At 34.8% G+C, this 17608-nt stretch overlaps 2 protein-coding genes across 4 annotated transcripts in view; one reads left to right on the top strand and one right to left on the bottom strand.

Annotated features, from left to right (window-relative positions):
* LOC145686073 (sialin-like) overlaps window positions 1-1822 on the bottom strand; it is a 196883-nt gene extending 195061 nt beyond the window's left edge. The window contains exon 1 of the mRNA XM_081758989.1: window positions 1740-1822. The gene's annotated coding sequence lies outside the window, so the exon portion shown is untranslated. The remainder of the gene's footprint in view (window positions 1-1739) is intronic.
* The window catches only part of LOC145686075 (serpin B8-like), a 71968-nt gene that overhangs the window by 28387 nt on the left and 25973 nt on the right, over window positions 1-17608 (top strand). For 2 of the 3 annotated variants that reach the window (XM_081758992.1, XM_081758991.1), the window contains exons 2-4: window positions 8065-8180; window positions 11258-11440; window positions 15274-15421. In XM_081758992.1, coding sequence (XP_081615118.1) covers window positions 8065-8180; window positions 11258-11440; window positions 15274-15421 — 447 coding nt within the window. Of the gene's footprint in view, window positions 1-6539; window positions 6574-8064; window positions 8181-11257; window positions 11441-15273; window positions 15422-17608 lie in introns of those variants that run through there. The other variant, XM_081758993.1, reaches the window with a different exon arrangement.

Raw genomic sequence — 17608 nt, 5'->3', positions numbered from 1 at the left:
ATGATCAGTGTTACCCACTAGACGAGACAAGATTATAAATAATTTTTTATTATTTTGTAGAAGTCTCGTCTCAATTCTCGAAGAGGTTTACTAATCTCGTCTCGTTTTTTTTTTAAATTATGACCTAATTTTTCTCAATTTCATCTAGAAGTTATCATAGTGCTTCCGTATTGAGAGAGGTCCGCGAAGGGAGTGATATAACATTTAACCATATTTATTATTGGATTATGCAATAACTTGCTTATCTTTAAGATTGATAAATGCTCTTCATTGTGCTCATACAAGTTTTATGTTTTATATACTATCAATCATGTAACAGCAAAACAGCGTTCGAGATCTAGGATTTGAGTGAGCTGGTGTTACCCTCTAGACTCATGAAATGTCTTGCTTCGTCCAGAATATACAAGAAAGCACTCTTCGTCTCGACTTTCTTCTCGTATTCGAGACGAGACGAGAAGCAACAATAGTCATAGTAACAAATAACATTTTTTATTATTATTGTTGGACCCTGGCGTACATATGTATGTATATCTGTTGATGCATGATATATTCACTATAAATTAGAGGTAAACTTATAATTTGTGACCACAGACATACAGATTACAGTTTCTGTATTTTGTGTTATAATGCAAGACAGTGGTTTTTATAAATATAGGTGCGCTCTGAATCACGACCGGGACTTGAACCCAGTGCAGCTGGAGGGTGCACAGATCGTCATGCAAAATCAACTATCACAATATGGGCCATTTTCCACCACAATATCTCGCCTCCAAGGGAGCTGGATTACAGGAGCACGCCACTCTTCCGGCTCACACACAAAAGAAAGTATTAGAATAGTGTATGGATATTAGGATGGGTCGAATAAATCGAAAATGCGAGAATCGAATCCCAAAGCACGTAAAAGTTTTAACTTGGTTGATGTAATGAATTGGAAAAAAATTGAACAAAATCAATTTCTTTTACCACCACAGAGGGAGGGAGGTAGTTTTGGGAAAACTTGAAGAAATGTCATAATGTAGTCTAATAATAATGTTTAAAATATATTGAAAATACAATAATCATTCCCCCAATAGAGTAGAGAATTGCCTTTATAGTGTACAAACTTTTCACTTTAGTCAGTTGATAACTTTTACTGCATGAATGTGTTCAAAGATTTGCCAATCATATTATGCGGTAGAGCGGTTTGCCAATCATATAGAGCGGAGATGCCAGTTCAAGGGGATGATCGAGAAAAATAAATTGACAAATCTAGTTTCAGTACTTACAGCTAAACTGGACTCTAATTGATTAGACTGGGCTAAGGGACATACAAAAATGAAAAATAGTAAAACATATATATATATATATATATATATATATATATATATATATATATATATATATATATATATATATATATATATATATATATATATATATCTGACAATTAACTCGCAACATAGGAGCCAGAGGAAAGTACCCTAGTCCTCTACAAAAGCACCGCGGAAGTTAAATTCAAGACATGACCGGCAGGAAAGTAGCACGAATTTATTTCGGGAGGGGTCCAAAGCTTTTGAGAGGGGCCTAAATTCAATATCAGAATAAATTATATTAGAATTTGTAAAATCACCCCTAAAATTAGACTAAGTTTACAGAAAAGTTGGGATTTCGGGGAGCTGAGATCTCCACGTACCGCACGTCTCGGATGGTCGGAATCGTAAACTATAATTTACAACATAATGAATTAATACTGTACTTACTTCAAGTAACAATTTACGAATCTACCATCAATTTTTATGCACAGAACACCATTAACGACCACTATAAGACTTGCTTGTCAAGCTGTCAATGACGAATAAGCATAGCCTATATCATTTCGTTTAGGCTGTTGAATACCTTTGTGAATCATTCTTATTTGCATTCCAAGATTTATTGATTATACTCTTTCAGTTAGTCATATGTTAAATGTGAAAATAAAGCAAAAACAATAAATGCAAATAACAATAATAGCAAAATGCAATTGTAAAACGCAATATTGAAACAAATTGTTTGGCTGATTAAACTTAAAGTAATTCATGAATAGGCTGACTAGTCATGTTTATGTTATAAACAGAAAACAAGGGAACTTAAACGAGTTTAAATTAAGTATTGTTCGTAAGAATTTTATTTTAAATAGAATATACTATGCATTTGGGAAGGGAATTGAAGAATTTAAGACTTTTCTATTTTATGTGTAGATTTCAAAGGCAATGTTTATGGTATTGCAAACTTTACATTAAAGAACTGGAATGTGTCACGTCAGATCCTGTTTGCTGCCATGATGATTACTTTGTGTGTGTGTGTGTGTGTGACTACGTGTGCTAATATTAAACTAGAGATATAATGGCGAGGTCTTCTGCTTCGAACTGAAAGCGTTCCAAATAGTCACCAGACATACTCTTTTACCCGGGCATCTCTTCTTTTTTTGATCCATAAAAATGGCCTGAACGTTATTCTTTTTTTAAAAAAGGAAAACAAATATCTTCTTTTCTAGGGGTACAGGTAACTGCTTCAACTTTATTATTTGTATAAACTATACTAAGAGAATGGACATTCTTCGCATAATCAAACACCGTATACGTGCATTTTCTCGGGGTACTCTCGTTTCCTCCCACTTTCTTCATTCCACCATTTCATTCATTTTCTCATAATCACGGTTTCCTTTAGCCTAGCTGACATAAACGTGGGACGTAAAATTTAAAGATTTCATTTCATTTATTATTTGCACGGAAAGAATAAGAATTATGGATCACATTTGAAAAGAAATACAAAAACTTCTTCTGGTTTTAAAATACTTGCTGATACAAGTTAGAATTTACTGGAAGTAAGTAAACACTCATGCAGTCACTAGTAAATAACTTTTCACATCAGATCACTTTCTCGCATCTTGAAGCAGTAGGTTCTCTCAATACTCATCACTCAGAAATCAATTTATTTTAGAGACGCTTGTAAGAAGTGTGCGAATTTGAGTATTATGCTTAAAGTGAGGGTGGAGGGGTTGATAAAATGCAGCCCAACAGAATACAGAGGACTAATAGTGTAATCATTCAAAATGAGACAACGACACCCTCTCCCTCCAACACACATACAAATATGATTATCTGACAATAGTTAGTAATAAACAAACAAACAAACAAAAAATGTTAAATCAACAACTTTAGTAACAATAATTACAAGTAAAGTAACTACAGATATTGCCTGAGGTATCCGAAGTTAACCTTTCCGAATGTGTTTGAATATAGGGCTGAAAGTATCTTACATTCATACAATGTAAGAGGTTTACAAGCATACATGATCGTTACACGTTTTAGTATATATAACGTTATCATTCAAATTCACTTCCGACTCTGAACTGAAAGCGTATGAGAATACGATTGCAAGTGATAACTATGCCACAATAAAATAGGTAAACTATGTGATGGTGAAAATAGAGTGAAAGAAATTTATATAAGGGTTACTATGAGTATAATATTAAAAAAGCCCAAAATTAAATGGCTTACATATTTCAATTGGGAATGCAGATAGCAGACTAAACTTCAATGATGTGATAAAAGCTAGTGGAATTAGACAATATATTCAAACTTTTTATCTTCCAACATGATTTGTGGGGGCAGGGCTACTTGAGGTGGATCCAAATGTAATTGAAGAGGAAATTTCCCCTCATTCTCCTTGCTAATTATCATAATGTTCATAAATAAATGTTTTTTCCAAGATGACAGAAGTCACAATCTTTCATCTGAAATCGGAAGATTTTCCCTGTCTTGTGGAAGTTGTTCTTCAAGATTTATATCCCTCAAATTGAATTTTCCGAAAGTATCCCATAAAACGTCTTTTTCCTGTCTCAAATCTTAGCCAAATAGTAATCGACTTGCAGCATGAAATTTAGTAACAAAATGTAAGTATATATATTTCATGGCTGTATGGTAAGTATTTTTAAAGAAATCAATGGCAAAATTGATGAACAGTATTGTTATCAACTTACTTACAACTCGGAGAGAAATTATTCGAAACTCTCACGTACACAAACTTGATGAAATATAGAGATATTTGTACAAAATTTCCACCTCTTAGAGCCAGAAAACGTTTAACCCCTTTTCACACCCTCTTAGATCTTGTTTCAGAAAATTCCGTCACAAAATCATAGTCTAGAGTCTGAGAAGAACATTTACACGAAATTTAATAGCTACATCGAAATGTTTAGAAGATATATTGAACAGCAAAAATTGGATCGAGCCCACTTTTCCGTTGTAAGGATTACATTTCGTATAACTTCGGCGTACATCAAGTTAGGGTTCAATGAGAAAATTTGTACAAACTTTCAAGTTCTTACGTCGATGGGTACTGAGATCTGGTGAAGGGTATGGTAAACCGTTTGAGCTTTCGTGCCCTCTTAAAGGTATAGTGTTCAAAGACAGCATTTGTGCAAAATTTAGTTCTAACAGTTTTGAATATCCGGTCGCTTTTGAAAATGTCTTGTTGACTGAAAGTATTTCCACAAATTTTCAATGATCTATGTCCAACTGTTTCGCAGACCTGATGAAGGACGAGAAATAATTTCAACTCCATCGGATATAAGCTTTCAGCCCTTGGCCCAAGGAAACCATTTCTACAAAATTTTCGAGTTCCTACGTATTATATATAGTTTCAGAGATGTAATAAACGGGAGGGGAGAGAAGTTGAATAAGGTCATAATTCGTAAAACTCCGTTTTATTCTCACCCTAGGATACATGGAGAGTATTCACTCAAAATTTCAATGTTTTAGGACTTAAAGCTAGCATGACTATTTTAAGTAGCGTGTAGAAGTTTTTGCTATGAATACCTATTTATTTATTTACTTATTTATTTATTTATTTATTTATTTATTTATTTAGCCCATTCATTTATTTCAGGAATATTTGTTCTCTTTTCTTTGAAATGAACTGGAATTTTAATGATTTGATCTCTCTGATATTTTCTTTGAATTTATTTAAATTTCCTTTACTTAGTGAAAATTAAATTTTGTGGTACATAGTTTAAATTTTTAATAATCAAACCTAAGTATTACTAAATGTATATATAATGTAAATTCATTTAAAAAACAAAGGGTATTTAATTAGAATTGAAGAAGAAATCAATAAAATTAAATTATCTGATATTTAAATTCCATGTTCATTTCAAAGAAATTAGAAAAATAATTGCTCATATGAATCAATTAGTCATAAAACAAAAGGGATAAAGGTACAGATGGTGATCAGAAAAATGGAAACACCTGTAGTTGGCAACACGTCAGATGTGTGGGTTGGCAGTGGTGTCGTGGCGCCCGCAGCGCCGGATCGCTGGTGGTGGTGTGTTAGGTCGGTCTTCATACTACGTCAGGTGCAGTGGAACAGCAGTGTCCAGTGGCTGCAGCAGACGGAGGTAGTGTAAAATGGGAGACACATCAGATTTTCAAAGAGGGCAAATTGTTGGTGCGCGGTTATGTGGAGTGAGTGTGACGGCAGTGGCTACGGTGTTAGGTGTGTCGCGTGGGACAGTGTCGAAGGTGATGGCGGCCTACACAACACACGGGAAAACCACATCGGGGAAGCGGAACAGTGGGCGGAAGAAAATCATGAGTGACAGGTCACGCCGGGTATTAAAGTGCATTGTCACGCAGAACCGTCGTGCCACTGCGGAGCAAGTGACGGAGGAACTCAATCAGCACCTCCCCCACTCTGTTTCGACAATCACAGTCCGCCGCGAATTACATGACATGGACTTACGGGGTCGTGTTGCACGGGCCAAACCGCTCATCAGGGACCATAACGCTCTCGCACGCCTCAAATGGTGCCGCAACCATGCAACTTGGACCGTTGAGGACTGGAAACGTGTGATATGGTCGGATGAGTCATCCTTCACCCTATTCCCAATCACGGGCCGTGTTTATGTGTGGAGAACGCCCAAAAAAGCTTATGATCTGCAGTGTCTCCGCCCAACTGTGAAGCATTGCGGCGGCTCGGTGATGCTGTGGGCCCCCGTATCATGGTTTTCATTGGGTCCTGTGGTCACACTTAGCGGACGAATCACTGCCAACGATTATGTCGCAATTTTAGGAGACCACTTACATCCTATGGTCCGGATGTTGTTCCCGGACAATGATGCCATCTTCCAGGATGATAATGCACCCATTCACACAGCTGGCGTTGTTGCAGCGTTGTTTGAGGAACATCGGGATGAAGTTTGGAATGGACCATTTTGATCCATTACAGGAATTATGTGGTTTTGTCTATGTGTGCCCTTATTTTTTATATTAATCTATTTAAAATGTTATGAAATATTGTTATTGTTGAATTTGAGCAACCAATTATGCCAGTCTATGTGTTATGTGTTATAATGTTCCATTCTATTATTACTATTACATTGTTCATTATTTAGGTGCTTTGTACAGAAGCTTTGTCATCTCCGTGAATGTCATTTCTCTGGTCTCTAAGTACTGAAGTCTTGAAGAAAAAGAACGAAAAATTGTTAGTTTGGAATGCAAAGAAAATTGTGACACTAACATTTTATTAATCTTAAAATGTACTTGTTATACCAAAGTAGGTAATCTACAATTAGACATAGGAAGGAACTAGACATAATTTTGTGAATTGCATTATCAAATAATTAATGTTTTAATATAAATTATTGAGTAACTGCGATTAATACAGTAGAAATGTCGTTCTAAGTAGCTTTTGTCCCTAATCCCTATATGTCGCAAAGCTTTAATGCCTAAAATTTAAGTTACCAAAAATAAATCTACAATTTATAAGACTATATCAAGCAAATCTAGTTCGATATAGGTATCTATTATTTAAATAATATAAAATATTAGGAGCATTGAAGTGCCGAAACTAAAACTTGTATCCTACTTAGGCTTATTTGTAGCAGCAATCTGATCATTACATGTACGTCAAGCAAATGTTGGAATAGTATAATTTTCAACGGAATATCGTATGTCAGAGTTGTATCAACATGGGAAGATTATAATTAGTACGGCCATAAATAAATAAATAAATAAATGAAAATGATAATGTATAAAATGAGTATATGTAATGTCCGCGATAAATGTTTTATGAAGGTTATGAAGAATGAGAAAGTACCCGATTTGTTGACAATTGCACTCTGTTGTATTCTGTTATAATTTAGTAATTTGTTCCTACAATGAGCTAAATGTACATATGAAGATATGAATTTTTAGATATGTTGCTGTAGATTCGCCGCTGAAACTACTGATGGTATCATCTCGCATAAAATAGAATATACACAAGTTGTTATAAAATTTGCTTTCCTGAAATATTAACATCCATATCTATTTCTTTAATTAATAATTATTTTGCTTAATATTTTACGTTGAAAACTGCTGATATATCATATTAGTATAATCTGTTTACTTTATCTGCACCAACTGTACAAGAATCTGGGTACCTGATATGTGTGAGATGCGTTAGAAGCGTGCTGCTCCTATATTACGTAGTTGAAGGACTATTTTAAAAACAAATTATTAAAGAATTGTTGTTGTGAAGCAACATGGCGACCCAAACAAATAATAATAATAATAGTACAACATATTTCATATTCATACCGATAAACAAACGTAACCCATGAAAGTGAGGTGTTACAAGTTGAACACCTCCCCTGGCACGTCCAATCCCCAGATCTCAACATAATTGAACATCTGTGGTCCGTCTTGGAAACACGACCCCGGCGACGATTTCCACTTCCATCCTCTCTCACAGAACTGGCCGATGCCCTGCACGAGGAATGGTGTAAAATTCCACTTGCTACCATTCACGACCTCTATGCCTCCATCCCACGTCGCATCAAGGCTGTTCTGAAGGCGAAAGGTGGCCCGACACCATATTAATCTGGTAAGTTGCAATTTCGTTCAGGTGTTTCCATTTTTCTGATCACCATCTGTATTAAGCACCGTTAAAAGGTAGTTAAAATAAGATACGCAGCCTTTCTTTCTTTCTTTCTTTCTTCATATATTCCAAGTTTATGAAGTTGTTGTATTAAAGGTATTAAAGGCACTCTGTTCTATATTTCAGCGCTATGCACCATTTTATTGACATTATGCCAGATACAATACGCAGTGCAAAAGTCTGTGGATCCAATAACACTAACAACATACGTTAGTAATTCACTAGCTACAAAACTTTTACAGGTAAGGAATTTGATTATTCTCGTTACTTAAAAAGAAAAAAAAATACTATGGAAGACAGGTTTTAAATAAAACTATATAAATGAATTATAGAAAGTACTGTATATCGTTAGCATTCTTGCTTCGAAATTGAGAAGTTCTATATTCAAATTCCGAGATCCTGACTGATGTTTTCCCAAGGTTTTCCTGAGTCTCACAAGATAAATTACGGGTAGTGTCTTTATAGATATATGGGGCGTGGCCCACTCTCTTCCAAATTTTATTTTCCTTTGTAGTGAATGTTTCAGCGAAAGTGGCCTTTGGTCATATTTGAAATTTTGTGAATAAAATAAATAATGATTTTCGAAGTTATTTCTAAAATCCAATCTAGTGTTAGCTTTCTACTAGCAAATTACGTACTAGCAATTTGGGTACTCTGTATTAGCTATGCTCTGTGTTAACTAGACAGGTATTTCAAATTCATAAAATATTTCAGTCTTAGGGCTTCAAGACTATAGAAATAAGGAAAATTGAGTTTCGATATAAATTGAGGGAGAGGTTCAAATAAGTAACTCGTATAACAATATGTAATTTCGATCATCTAGGGTAGGGTAGAGGGGGGCATTGGTACACGGGGCACATATGTACGAGGTAGATATTTTTCCACTATGAAGAGGTAGATGAACAACAGTTTGGTGCTAGCAACATTGGTGACAAAAGAATTTTGTGAGGTATAGTTGATGGATGGATGCAGCGTTCTTTTCTGTGTGCAGAAAAAAACTTGATTTCATAGTGCAAAAATAAGTTGTCACTTATATCTTTGTAAGCTTATGTTGGTAATATGTACTGGATTGCTGAAAATTTATGGAGGTTGAATGAAAGCGTAATTCTTTACAAATAATTTCTTTTATGTTCAATTGCTCTGCGCGGGATCATTTTTCAGTTATAGGAATTAATTATCTTGAAATTCGGTTGGGGCACATTAGTACACATGCATGTGGGGTGGATTGGTACGGACCTATGTGCCCCCACTGCTCTGTACCAATCTACTCCTTCCATTAGTAATTATGAAGATAGACTACTCTCTGTACATTTCATTATGATTAACATCAACTAGAAAAAGTTGGTTTTAATATAGGCTCCTGTGTGACTGGTTGATTTTCGTAATCAAAGCATAAAAATAAATTAACCAAAATAATATGGAAAACTTTCCTTTTATTATATTTCTGAATTTTCGGAACTATAGATATAGCCTATAGGTCCATATAAACATTTGAATGGAAAATGGTTTATGCGTTTAGGAGCCATGATCGCAAAAATGTGAAGATTCTTTACCCCAGGTCCTATCATGCGAGTGATTTCAATAGGCACATGTCTAACAAAATCAACCTCAAATATATATTTGTACATGGACGCTAAAAGCCAGTGTATAGTAAGAGTTATTTATTCGATTTTCAGCAACCTATTTGAAAGTTATTCGGCAAAGTCCTTGCAACTTTAATATATATACTTCAGCATCGTGTAAAGAAAATGATGAATGCATTAAAGAATACAAACACAACATTAGGTGACGCCGACTCTCGTCAAGATGATGAATATGTTGCCCAAAGGTTCCAATCAAAATACACTTCACAACAAGATTTTACGAAAACCCAAGAAAAACAATTAGAAGAATTCCTAATCAAATGTTCTAAAATACACTACGAATTAAATTACAAACAACTATGAACTCTCGCATATGAGTACGTTACACGGTAAAATTCCACACAATTGGGTCGTTAAGAAATGGACTTGACTGGATGAAAGGATTAATGAAAAGACACAATTCGATCACTCTTCGGGAACCTGGAAATACTGACATCATAAGAACATCATCCTTAAGCAGAGAAAACGCTAATGAGTTATTCGACAATTACGATTCTGTTCTAAGGAGGTACAAGTTTGGACCAGAACGGATTGTAAACGTAGATGAAACTGGTATAACCACAGTACTAAAAAGTCCTAAAATTATTTCCGAAAAAGGAAGTCGACAAGTTGGTATGGTTATCTCTACAGAGTAAGGAGAGTTAGTGACGTTTGTAGCAATCGTTTCCGCAATAGGAAACTGCTTCACCAGTGTTTGTATTTCCTAGACTTCGTTATAAGGATACCTTTCTCAATGGGTCACCAGAAGGATCTGTTGGTCTAGCATCGAAATCAGGATGGACGACTGGTGAACTTTTTATGCAAGTGCTGCAACACATTAAGAAACACTTTTCGTCTTCGGACGTACCGATCTGCCCCTACATGGAGAAGATTGGTACAGATTGCAGACCTTTCGTAAAATGTAATTTACTCCAGGTAGGACATTAGTGGAAACAATATTGTACATTGTAAATGTAGCTAAAGAATCACAATTTCAGTAGGAAAAAAAAACCGTGTTGCTCAAGCTGACGATATGTTCTAAAATCTCGGTTAAGTAAAAATCGTACCAATGTCCACCCCACCCTCCTCTACCTACTGGTGGACGAAGAATGGCCCGTGAGCCAGATGTTACCTTCCTGAAAGTTCATTCGGGCCTACAACATTATTTCTAATCTAACAAATGAAAAACACTGGTTGCCATTGTTGATTTTAATGTGTTATATTGGTCCACCTATAGTATTTTCTTTCTACTTTCATTTCCTCCTGTATTAAAAAAATGCCCATCAATGATCTACTAGGAATACCTAAGTTTCTCAAATTACAAATTATTTAAGATTTTTAATTAGACATTATAAAAGAGCTTCTCTTCCCTCAAAACTTACGACATGAGCTTTTTCTATAATTATTAGTATTTCTGCTATGGAATGTTGAATTGTATTTTCTGCATTTTACACGTTCTTAATTCGGAAAAGATTTTTTGTACTTTCTTTCTTGCTTGTTTAGAATATATTTGACATCAATATTAATTAAACGAATCATAAAAGTTTCTGTATAAAACAATCTATTTGAGCTTCATCTTTGTATTTTGGTGTAATTTAGCCATGATAAATAGTGTGTCGTTTAGTACGTGTATGTATGTATATGTGTGTTGTGTGTCAATTTTAGTGTGTCGTTTGACAAGTTTTATGTTATTTCAGTCTATTGCAGAAAACAGGGAAAATGTAGTGTTTTCTCCATTTGGTGTAACAACTAACTTGGCAATGTTGCTCGAGGGATCCAAAGGTAACACTGCAACTGAAATTCTAACTTTGTTTAATGTTACCACCAACAAAATTGAGGTTATGCGCTATGGCTTTAAATATTACTTCGAAAAGTTTGAGGTAAGTTGTTACACGTAAGACATTGGTTAAGTATTATGAAACTTCATTTTAATAATTATGGTAACAACCATGTTTAATTCATCCGCGTATCGTCGTCACTCACGCTCTGGTCTTTGGTGCGAGAGGTCCCGGGTTCGATTCCTGGTGGGGACACTTGGTCGAAAAAATGTAAAAGCTTTCCTAGGCCAGTCATTATGAGTGAGGTTTTCCTCATTCACACCAGGCAAGTGCTGGGATGGTACCTAGCATACAGAATCCCTGGCATCTTCCTTCCTTTCCCAATCCTTTCTTCCTTCCCTTTCCTCGTATAGTGTTATTACCGAAGGACGTCATTCCTTATACGTGACGGAATAACATGGCCATAGATGCCGAAAGCCCATAAATCTAATTCCTAATCCTAATCCATGTTTAATTCAGGTTGCATTGTAAACACCATATAAACGGCACTAATGGGGAAACAAAGTCCAAGAAGTCATAGTTTGCAGGGAAAGGAAATTATGATGGGAGCGGACAGATGGCGCATCGCGTGACTAATATAGAAGAAATAGTCCGTTGGTGCTAGTCTTTTACAGTGAGAGAGAAGACATGATAATAGGAAGAGTGAAAAGATTTCGTTCCGGTAGAACAGAAACTGAAGGTACAGCACACCTTTAAAGTTGAAAATACCTGTCAGGTGCGTGAAATATTTTTGTCGCTACTATTTTCTGTACGTTATGAATCTTATTTACTAAGTAATTAAGACAATTTCGAGCAAGTGTTGAGAAATTCGTTAACTACTCTTTTGTATTTGCTGCATACGATCAAGTAGGTGCTGTCCACTGGCGAGCTATCTTGAAGAAACCTTCATTGCCACGTAGTAGTGTAAGATGACGCAGTTTAGGGTGGGACAGATGACGCACATTTCTGTTTTTTTAAATCGTCGTAACTTCACGTAAGCATTGACACACACTGATATTCCTTATTTCAGTTCTAAAACTAAATTCTCTAGCTGCCCTACGGTCCTATCATCCACAAAATTATGTAGGTTCAAAACTACATTAGGGCTATGTGAACGATGTGTGAAAAATACAAAAGATAATGTAAAAATGTGTATTGGCAATAAGAGTAACTATTTGTCTTGTTCTTTAACTCTCGAAAGCTTGAGCTATTTTGCAACCAGTACTCTATTTTGCAACCACTGAGCTATTTTGCTACTTTGAAACTTAATACAGGCTTATCTCAATAGAGCTTATTTCTTAAATCTTCAATAACTTTTTTGACAACGGAATACAACTTGACATATTTAAAATAGAATTACTAACTTAATTCTATAACGTGAAGTTATTTTCAACTGTTTTGGCTCTTCAACTGATTGTCCTTGCACCTTTCATTTAATAAAATTAAATACGGATTGAATTTGAATTCATGCTTCCCTTCGTCCAACTCTCCGAATGCGTTGTTCCAAATTTAATTTGAATAACGAATTCAAGTGTGAAAATCAAGGAACATCGTCTTTGATGATTATTGCAACGAACCTTTAAATTCACGTTATATATAATTGATTGATAAGATTTATATAACACTATATTCGATAAATGTATTCAAATATTTGTTACTCAAAAATTTGAATAAAAGTATTATTCGACTAAATTGTTCCTAAAATTTGCAATTAGTACAAATATTTCAGTAGCTACTTTGATTTACATATATAGAAAAGTTTATTATAAAAATTAATAGAGCTAAAGTCAATAAGATACAATGGCCACAGAAAAAAAAGCAAGAAGTACTTACATGACAATTAATTCTAATTTTTCACATAACTTCCATCTACATTGATACAGTTGTCCCCTCGATGTATGAGTACTAGTATTCGCTGTGTAGAAATCTGTGGGTTATCGTCGCAGCCACCTGTGAACTTCCCGTCCCACTTCTACATCATCTGCAAAATGTTTACCATTAGGATGGAATTTCAGGAAACCAACTGAGTGAAAGTCATTTGTTGATTGACGACTCCGAGGCTATATAATACTGGGACCTACACTGCAGGTTAACGTGGGATCCGAATCACATAAACTCTTATCAGGAATCGAACACGGGGTCTCCCGCACCGAAAGTACGTACGCTAGTAATATAGTCAAGAGGTTGCTCTTATGAAAGTTACTTGTGGGTAAGTCTGAGGTGTACAGCGGCTGTTAAAAAACTTACCGCCCGGATGCTTCCGGATTCCTCGACCCTATGAGGCCTGACATTATTGTGATGGAACAGCACACAACGATTCAGTACGATCGAATGTTGTCGGCAAATGACAGTCCGAAGTTGAAACAAAACTTCACAGCAAAATGCATATATAATGCACAGGTTATGTGCTTAGTGCACCAGATACAATAGTCAAATTAAAATACTGAAGGTGACCAAAATTAAGGAAAAGAAAACAACCAAAAAGAAATAATTTCTAAGTAAATATGCCAATTAATATATAGTTAGTCTATATATTAATTTTGGTCACCTTCAGTATTTTAGTTAACAATATAAAGACAATATAAAGTAATTTGAATATAAATTTGACCAATGGCTTCAACCAGTTTTGTTGCGTTGTACGTTATGTTATTTTAAAGGTTATTTATAGTAAACGTGGAATATATGGTTATTATTATTTTTGTACATGCATACTATGAAGTTGATTTTAATAGAGTTATTAGCTGCGACTTTTCTATATCCACAAGGCATTTTGATTCCGATAATGCGTAAATCTGCATAAAAACAAGGGAAGATACATACAGATCTATTCAATTATGTGTATTTAGCTTCATTGAGAGTAGACAACAGCTTATATAGTAGAATTGTATAGAGGAAGGTCGTCTGGTATCGGCATGAAATAATGTTTCAATGTTGAAGACAGACTGTTTTATTATTGTGATTTGTGTCAAAATAAAAATCACGATTCTTGATGAGACTAAGAAGTTTAAGATCTATTTTTTACTTTTATTTTAGGGTGTATTTTTAAGTCTAATGAAACTGTATTTTTTGTGTAAGAACTCCTGTAAGTAAACAGCTAGCAATTGTAATTTGTTCCGTTATCAAATTACCTCAAAACACCAATTATCTATAGTTTTATGTTTGTCCGATATCACCCTCCATTTTTCAATTACGCTAATTTGTGTTGCCTTTGATTTTCTACAAAAAAATATATATTATTAGTTTTTACCTGTCAAATCACCTTTAACATATTATGTATAAGATATCTAGGTATCATTTTGTGCATTACGTAATGGGGATATAGCTATTTTTCAACCTGACAGACTAAAGAAAGCTAAGGTGTCCGATACCAGACGACCTTCCCCTACTAGTCATTTTAACGTGGGAAATATTCACAATATATTCATAAAACAGAAGTAACCAAAGCGGTATATTAATAATACTTAACCGACGAAGGCGATGTTACATTGCCAAAGCTGTTACGCAAGTGTTATTAATATAATTAGTGCTTCGGTCAGTTTTATTAATACAAGCAGAATGTTGTATATAACTTAGTTTTATTTATTTATTTATTTATTTATTTACTTATTTTCTTTGCGAAGGCTTGTTGCATAATATTTGTGTTGTGTTCTAAGAATAGATGTTTATTTAATGACCATTTACAAGCAAATGTGTCCCTGGAAGAGATATGGAGAATCAATATTTCCTAAATTCTTAACTTCAGGTTCAATTCTGTCTAAATCTCCTCGCAAATATTTCACCTCTGGAGATTGCCTTGTCTATAGGTAATCATTAAGTTATATAGGTTATTACGTACTATCAATAATGAGTAAGAAGAAACAGTTACACATTGTTTATATAATTTTTCCATGCAACAGTCACAGTCGCTCAACGAGGAAGCTGCAGGAACTTTTAATCACGTGGGATTATCAAGTTCACAAGAGCTTTTGCCAGAATATGTGTCTACATTACGGGAATACTACAGAGCTAATGTTACGGAAAATGCAAAATTTCCTAACATATCTGGTAAGGATTTCACAATTTATATAAGTAATATAGACCTAACAATAAATAGGCTTAATTTGAGATGGTATTTCTGAGATAAATATGAAGGAGTTTGGTTTACCAAAACTACTTTATATAGTTTATTTACCACGTAGGGTAAACATACCAGTTATTGGCACTTTAAAAAGAATATTTTATTTTTAAAAAAGTAAATAAATAAGGGTATTGTATCGTTACAATTTTTGGTTGAGTCATTTTATAAAATTTTAGACCATTTCTGAAGTGAAAACTAATGAGACACAGCAAAAACGGGAAGTATTTAAGTATTTATTCTTTTAAAATATATATATATATATATATATATATATATATATATATATATATATATATATATATATATATATATATATATATATATATATATACACATATAAGACCTGGGCCTACAGTCTATACATGTTCACACAAATCGTTTCAACTCTTTAGCCTACATCATCCTACACAACAACAAAATAGCAGACCACTGTACTGAGTGATACTCTCAAAGCGCACTCTTTCATGCTTAAATTAAAATGAAGCTTTTCAGACGGTAATCTACCTACAGTCGTGCATTAACAAGAGCAAGGAATCCATTATCTAGGAAGTCTTCATCATCATCACAAATTTGATAACACAGGTGGCACAAAAATAGGTGTTATCGGAGTCATCAGTAACGTTTTCTAAATGGTTGTTTGGCACACAAGATAGATGAAGTGTCTTTTGACACGATGAACATGTTAGTCCTTGCATTACTGGTCTACTACACACAAAACACATTCGACGTTTTGTTGTTTTGGTTCATCTTTCTTTTACGGTGGGTTCGTTATGTTGAAGCAGAAGTTGTTCTTTCTCTAACGATGGGCTTGTCGTGCTAGACTTCCTATTTTGTGCTGCTACAGAAATCATTGTCTGGATTACGGGATCTGTGCGGTCTTTGCAGATCGCGGAACAACTTTTGATCCAGATCGAACTTCTCTCTTTCTTTCTCCCTCCTCGCGTCGTTTCTCCTTCTCACTTTTTTCTGCTAGCTTCAGCTTTTCTTTTCTTCATGAAAATCGTTCCATTTCTTTGATGTAAGAACAAATGGAATGCGCTCAATTTTTCTCTTTCCTTTTCGTTTGGTGTTTCCGGCCACATCAAAATATTTTCTAATGGTTGCACAATTTCATCGGGAGTTTTTACTTCTTCGCACTGTTGCAATACGTTTCCTGAGGAGTTGATCGGATTAGGTGAAGGAAAACTTTGTGCTGTAGAAACGGCTATACTGATAGCAGATGCCTCAAAATCTTCTCTTGTTTTCATAGATGTTTCGTTGTGAGAGCTTTCTTTAGGCGTTCTGATGCTACTTATAGGTTGCGCACACTCTACTTTGTGATAAGCTTTCCACAAATGACACAGAATTTGAAATTCATCACTATTTTTTGCAGAGGTATCTGAAGCCTCAAAATGCTGTAACCTTTTTTCACCAACAATTTGACAGAATTTCCAATATTCTAAGGGCTGTGAATTCCTACTTTCTGTTCCGGTGAGCTCCGGTGCTTGGTTATCTTGATGACGTTCCATTTTTCGTAAGCATTTAGAAAAATCAATGGCATCAGGATTCCATGGGTACAATCCTGCAACTCTGAAACTTTTTTAAAAATTTTTTAGAGGTTTTGAAAGATCAATATTTTCTAAAAGAATTTGAAGAATCGGAGCAAATTCTTTCGTGGTTGCCTGATTTGCGTTCGATCTTCGCGTACTTCAAAACTGCTTCCTTCCATCCAGCTTTTATAGGCCTAAAAGCTGAAACATCTGCAGGTTGGAGGATTCTGATCGAATTCGGATACAAAGCTATTAAAACAATCAGAAGTTCCTTGCATAGTCTTGAAAGTCGATATGTTAAGTGAGCCTTATAACCATCGATAAACAGTATAACTGGTAAAGTAATTCGTTTCTGAACTAAAAACGGATGAAAAACATTTCCAATAAATTCGAAGACTTCTGATTTCATCCAGCCTTTGTCACTTCTGCCTATTCCCCATTCTTTATTAACTTTTCGAGATGGTTCCGAAGGAATTCTTTGTAATGGATAGATGATCATAGGGGGACACACTGTGCTATCTGCAGAAAAGGTACATATTACAGTAAGACTAGTCTTAACATTTGTTGTTTGAACTTGGTAAACAT

Source organism: Thermobia domestica, chromosome 5 (assembly GCF_964235325.1).
Source record: "Thermobia domestica chromosome 5, izTheDome1.hap1.1, whole genome shotgun sequence".
NCBI classification, from domain to species: domain Eukaryota; kingdom Metazoa; phylum Arthropoda; class Insecta; order Zygentoma; family Lepismatidae; genus Thermobia; species Thermobia domestica.
This window is presented reverse-complemented; position numbering and strand designations above follow the sequence as displayed.